Source organism: Labrus bergylta, chromosome 21 (genome assembly GCF_963930695.1).
Source record: "Labrus bergylta chromosome 21, fLabBer1.1, whole genome shotgun sequence".
Taxonomy (NCBI): domain Eukaryota; kingdom Metazoa; phylum Chordata; class Actinopteri; order Labriformes; family Labridae; genus Labrus; species Labrus bergylta.
In genome coordinates, this window is record NC_089215.1 from 334404 (window position 1) to 341903 (window position 7500).

Here is a 7500-nt window from a genome sequence, read left to right on the forward strand (position 1 = left end):
CACACACACACAGACACACACACACACACACACAGACACACACACAGACACACACAGACACACACACAGACACACACACACACAGACACACACAGACACACACATAGACACACACACACACACACAGACACACACACACACACACACACACACACAGACACACACACAGACACACAGACACACACACAGACACACACACACACACACAGACACACACAGACACACACACAGACACACACACACACACACAGACACACACACACACACACACACACACAGACACACACAGACACACACACAGACACACAGACACACACACAGACACACACACAGACACACAGACACACACACAGACACACAGACACACACACAGACACACAGACACACACACACACACACACACACACACACAGACACACACACACACACACACTGTGAAAACACTGTGTACTTTCAGCTCTTAGAGACACAACAATCAGCGTTTTGTTCCAGACGTTTCCTCAGAGATGAAAAGTATCTCAGGAACATGACCTCGCTTTGTTGTTTTTTTATTCCAGGGTCGTCTTTACTACGTCAGGGTGTTGGCGTTCAACATGAGGGGCTGGGGTCCACCTGCCTCCTCCCTCCCTCCGTCTGCTGCTCCTTCCAGTAAGTTCTTCACCGTCACCTCCTTCAATCCTGATCGTCTTCAGAAACCTGCAGGTCACAGGTTCTCTGCTGGTCCCAACATCCTCTCTGCTGCAGGATTCTGTATTCATGGGGGGTCAGCGCGTCCGAGTGTTTTGTGCGCTCGATGTGCATCACCTGAATGTTCTCGGGTTGGAACATCAGATTCATCCTGCCGTCACGACTCTCTTTCTCTCCCCGCTCATTCAAGCACCAGGACCTTGAGCTGTGTGTGTGTGTGTGTGTGTGTGTGTGTGTGTGTGTGTCTGTGTCTGTGTCTGTGTGTGTGTGTGTGTGTGTGTGTGTGTGTGTGTGTCTGTGTCTGTGTCTGTGTGTATGTCTGTGTCTGTGTGTGTGTGTGTGTGTGTGTGTGTGTGTGTGTGTGTGTGTCTGTGTCTGTGTGTATGTCTGTGTCTGTGTGTGTGTGTGTGTGTGTGTGTGTGTGTGTGTGTGTGTCTGTGTGTGTGCGTGTGTCCGTGTGTGTGTGTGTGTGTGTGTGTGTGTGTGTGTGTCTGTGTGTGTGTGTGTGTGTGCGTGTGTCCGTGTGTGTGTGTGTGTGTGTCATACCCAGAGTGCAGACATTTTCTGATCTTTATGCTCTTTTTTTTCTTTTTAAAGTTCAGAGAGTTTGTCGCTGCTTTAGGAGAAAAATGTCACGTAGGTAGATGTGCTTTTATAGTTCCTGTTATACACACATTTATATCCTAAACATGCCGACCTCACACCAGATAACACTGATGACACAACACCCCCCTCTCTCGCTCGCTCTCTCGCGCGCTCTCTCGCTCGCTCTTTTTAAGCGATCAAACACACAAAGCCAGCGCCCCCACACTTCTTCTGTCTTTAATGATTCCTCTTCCTTCAGTGACTTTCTGTAAAGAATGCATGAGATGCTGAGCAGGGTAACTGATGGGGCCCCCTAAGGGAGGTTTCCTGCTGTCGTTCTGAGCCCCTGAATGTTCCTGTGAGTTCATCCCATCACACAAAAAGAAACTCAGTGATTTTTTCATCTTGTGTTTGTTCGTTGAGATTGGAGGGAGAGCGACGGTCGGGAGCCGAGGAGGCGGGGCCACATCGAGGCCATGGAGCGTCTGCTGCAGCAGGTCCGAGCGACACACACACACTACTGCTGCGGAGGTGAGAGGCTGAAAACACAACGACACACACACTCTGAACTGTGCACACACACATCCGTCTGAGTGGTCCGTGTATCACTCTAATCTCTGAAAAAAAACTTTGAAAAAAAAATCCATTCAAGTCAGCAGTGATGATGTCACACACACACACACACACAGACACACACACACACACAGACACACAGACACACACACACACACACACAGACAGACACACACACACAGACACACAGACACACACACACACACACACACACACACTACTGTACCTGCAGAACACACACACACACACACACACACCAGACACCCTGTGTGTGTAGTGTGTGTGTGTGTGTGTGTGTGTGTGTGTGTGTGTGTGTGTGTGTGTGTGTGTGTGTGTGTGTGTGTGTGTGTTCTGCAGGTACAGTAGTGTGTGTGTGTGTGTGTGTGTGTGTGTTCTGCAGGTACAGTAGTGTGTGTGTGTGTGTGTGTGTGTGTGTGTGTGTGTGTGTGTGTGTGTTCTGCAGGTACAGTAGTGTGTGTGTAGTGTGTGTGTGTTCTACAGGTACAGTAGTGTGTGTGTAGTGTGTGTGTGTTCTGCAGGTACAGTAGTGTGTGTGTGTGTGTTCTGCAGGTACAGTAGTGTGTGTGTAGTGTTTTGTTGCGTTGTAGAGCTGCAGGTACAGTAGTGTGTGTGTAGTGTGTGTGTGTTCTGCAGGTACAGTAGTGTGTGTTTAGTGTGTGTGTGTTCTGCAGGTACAGTAGTGTGTGTTTAGTGTGTGTGTGTTCTGCAGGTACAGTAGTGTGTGTGTAGTGTTTTGTTGTGTTGTAGAGCTGCAGGTACAGTAGTGTGTGTGTAGTGTGTGTGTGTTCTGCAGGTACAGTAGTGTGTGTGTAGTGTGTGTGTGTTCTGCAGGTACAGTAGTGTGTGTGTAGTGTGTGTGTGTTCTGCAGGTACAGTAGTGTGTGTGTAGTGTGTGTGTGTTCTGCAGGTACAGTAGTGTGTGTGTAGTGTGTGTGTGTTCTGCAGGTACAGTAGTGTGTGTGTAGTGTTTTGTTGCGTTGTCGAGCTGCAGGTTGTCTGAAGTCTCTCGGCTTGACCTGCAGCTGACATGTCATCTTCAGTCGTTGCAGAAACACGCTTTTAGTCGCGACGGCGGCGCCACGTTTCCTTTTGAAGGACGCAATCAGCTGGAGTGAAGTGGATCCTCACAGCGTCTATCCCTCTGATACCATTCCATATTTATTCTTTGATTGTGCCTGCGCTCAGTTGTAGTGTAGTCAGCTGGTTGTCCTCACACAGCCTCATTTGCATACGATGATTTAATCTGTGGACTGAGGTGCTCTTCAAGGATCTGAGGCAGAAAAAAATATTTTATTTGACGGGGAAACGTGTTTCAACTCAACTGAGTTTTCATCAGGACATAATGGACGCGTTTAAATATGATTAGTGAAGCTGCTCCATTGTCCCTTCTGGGCCTCCGTACATGTGTGGTGGTGACTGTGTCTGCAGAGACTCTGTCCTCTCACTGGATTTTACTGTTCTGATTTGTGACGGTTGACTCGGGACGTTTGTGGGCGGAGCTGGTGTGTTTCCTCCAATGACAGAGCAGCAGGTGAGTTTAGGAGTGGATACAATTCAGTGATTGGACGAGATTCAAAGTGGTGAATATGACGGACGTGGACGTAGCAGCAAAGAAGAGAAAATATAATGAGAGTGAGGAGAAACACCAAGTGGATAAAGATCGTTCTAAAACGAGGGTGAACCTTGTGTTGTCTTTTACCCGTGGACGTGGAGTAGATCTACTTCCTGTTGGACAGGAAGGTGATGAACACTTGTGCTAGCGTGCGTTAGCTTGCAGTGTAGCTACAAGCAGTGAACGTACACACTGCAGGGGGCGGGGCTTCTGGGGGGGATGAGCCCAGGAGGAGGGGCCATGTTTGAATGTTGTGACTCCTCCTTTAATATAATTATTAAGGATGAATATATTCTCACTTGTAAACCTTTAAAACAGGAAGTTCCAAAGTGATTCAACAAAAGAACTCAAACATCTCGACCAGGCGGAGCAAAAAGGATGTTTGATACCTCGTGTTTTCATACCACGTAATCTGAGTCATGAATGATCAATAGTGTCAGACTGTAATTTAAATAAAGTGATCGGCGATGTGGGGAAGCGTGTGGTCTCCGTCTGCATCAGATCCGACTGTTTACAGGACGCTCGTTATGTGACGCTTCATTAACTCCAGTTAAAGGGCGCTGCGGTCTGAAGATTGGCATCACCTCTCGCCGTCCTCACGGGGACAGAGGATGGCGAGCGAGGGGGGAGAGAGACGGGGAGACGGGGAGAGAGACGGGGGGAACAAGATAAGAAAAAGTCAGAGCTGTAACGTGGGAGAGTGACTCGACCCCGCTGACCTCAGAACACACACACACACACACACACACACACACACACACACACACATACACATACACATACACACAGAAACACACACACACACACACACACACACACACACACAGACACACACACACACACACACACACACACACACACACACACATCACACACACACACACACACACACACACACACATACACACAAACACATCACACACACACACACACACACACACATACACACAAACACACATACACATCACACACACACATCACACACACACACACACACACAAACACACATACACACATACACACAAACACACATACACATCACACACACATCACACACACACACACACACACACACACACAAACACACATACACACATACACACAAACACACATACACATCACACACACACACACACACAAACACACATACACACATACACACAAACACACATACACATCACACACACACACACACATACACACAAACACACATACACACACACACATACACATCACACACACACATCACACATCACACACACACACACAAACACACATACACACAAACACACATACACATCACACAAACACATCACACACACACAAACACACATACACACAAACACACATACACATCACACACACACACACACATACACACAAACACACATACACACACACACATACACATCACACACACACATCACACATCACACACACACACACACACAAACACACACACACACATCACACACACACACACACACACACACACACACAAACACACATACACACAAACACATCACACACACACACACAAACACACATACACACAAACACATCACACACACACACACACACAAACACACATACACACACACACATACACATCACACACACACATCACACATCACACACACACACACACAAACACACATACACACAAACACACACACACATCACACACACACACACACACACACACACACACACACACACACACACACACACACACACAAACACACATACACACAAACACATCACACACACACACACACAAACACACATACACACAAACACATCACACACACACACACACACAAACACACATACACACAAACACATCACACACACACACACACAAACACACATACACACAAACGCATCACACACACACACACACAAACACACATACACACAAACACATCACACACACACACACACACAAACACACATACACACAAACACATCACACACACACACACACACATCACACACACACACACAAACACACACACACATCACACACACACACACACACAAACACACACACACACACACACACAAACACACATACACACAAACACATCACACACACACACACACAAACACATCACACACACACACACACAAACACACATACACACAAACACATCTCACACGATCGTCTGACTGACCACAAAGTCTGAAACTTCTGTTTTTAAAGATTTAAATAAACTTTCAGAAAGTTTCAGACGGTTTTCACAGTTTTCTCCCGTCACCATGGAAACCAAACAAAGTTTAAATGCGGTGGAAGAAGTCAGGTGTGCACTTTGAGGAGGAAACTTCACGTGAGGTCGTATAACCGTCTTCTTCTTCTTCTTCTCGTCAGACGCGTCGAAGCTGCAGAACCCGAGCAGGAAGCAGTCGGTCTCCCGGAGTCTGAAACACCTCTTCAACTCCTCCAACAAGTTTGTGAAAACTCTGAAAAGGTTTGAAACTCTTTCTGAGCATCTCGATACTCTGACCTCTCCTCGTGTCTTTAAACATTGTTCACACGTGTCCTCTTCCTCGCCGTGTGTTTGTGCGTGCAGGGGGATCTACCTGGCCGCCGTGTTCTACCACAGAGACAGTTTACTGGTGACGGCCGAGGATCAGATCCCCATCGTGGAGGTGGACGACTCGTACAGCAGCTCGCTCATGCAGGACTTCCTCTGGTTCACTAAGGTACAGAACACCACACGTGACCCCGTGACCTCCCAGCACGCCATCGTTAGATATCGTGCACGGTCAGACGCGGTCAGACGCTCACACATTCACACTGCACCTGCAATCTGTGAGATTCACTTTCCCCTTTTCACATCATCAGGGGCGCTTCTAGGGTCTGTTGAGGCCCTGGGTAAAGATTCATTGGGGGCCCCTTCCCATGAATTTTCCTCTTTCCTCTTTTTGTGATCAATTCTTTATTATTTATGTTTAAACATTGTCACTTACAATAAAGGAAAAACAAGATGTTGTGGTTTTAACAACATCCCACAAATATACAGGAGAGGAGAATCATATACAGTATACCATATACAGTATACATATACAGTATACATATACAGTATACCATATACAGTATACATATACAGTATATCATATACAGTATATCATATACAGTATGTCATATACAGTATACCATATACAGTATATCATATACAGTATATCATATACAGTATACCATATACAGTATATCATATACAGTATATCATATACAGTGTACCATATACAGGATATACTGTATATGATATACAGTATATCATATACAGTATACCATATACAGTATATCATATACAGTATATGATATACAGTGTACCATATACAGGATATACTGTATATGATATACAGTATATCATATACAGTATACCATATACAGTATATCATATACAGTATATCATATACAGTATACCATATACAGTATATCATATACAGTATACCATATAAAGTATATCATATACAGTATATCATATACAGTATATCATATACAGTATACCATATACAGTATACCATATACAGTATACCATATAAAGTATACCATATACAGTATATCATATACAGTATATCATATACAGTATACCATATACAGTATACCATATACAGTATACCATATAAAGTATATCATATACAGTATATCATATACAGTATACCATCTCAAGTATATCATATACAGTATATCATATACAGTATATCATATACAGTATACCATATACAGTATATCATATACAGTATATCATATACAGTATACCATATACAGTATATCATATACAGTATATCATATACAATACATTTCAGAAGAAGGGATGAAAACAGCCGACAAAAGTGGGCAAACAGAGATGGAATCATCTCTCTCCCCTGGATTACCACACCACAGAAAGTATACAAATAAGTAAAGAATAATGGCAATGAGGGGGGCAAAGAAAATAATTCCCCCAATATATCCCACCCCAACCTCCCTCTCTGCCCCCCTAGCCCTCCCTCCCTCCCCACCCCAAGGACCCCAC

General features: G+C 44.9%; 1 protein-coding gene across 1 annotated transcript in view; it reads left to right on the top strand.

Moving 5' to 3' along the window:
- ankfn1a (ankyrin repeat and fibronectin type III domain containing 1a) overlaps window positions 1–7500 on the top strand; it is a 30119-nt gene that overhangs the window by 4616 nt on the left and 18003 nt on the right. Inside the window, exons 4-7 of the mRNA XM_065950074.1 lie at window positions 558–648; window positions 1696–1803; window positions 5850–5949; window positions 6052–6184. Coding sequence (XP_065806146.1) covers window positions 558–648; window positions 1696–1803; window positions 5850–5949; window positions 6052–6184 — 432 coding nt within the window. The remainder of the gene's footprint in view (window positions 1–557; window positions 649–1695; window positions 1804–5849; window positions 5950–6051; window positions 6185–7500) is intronic.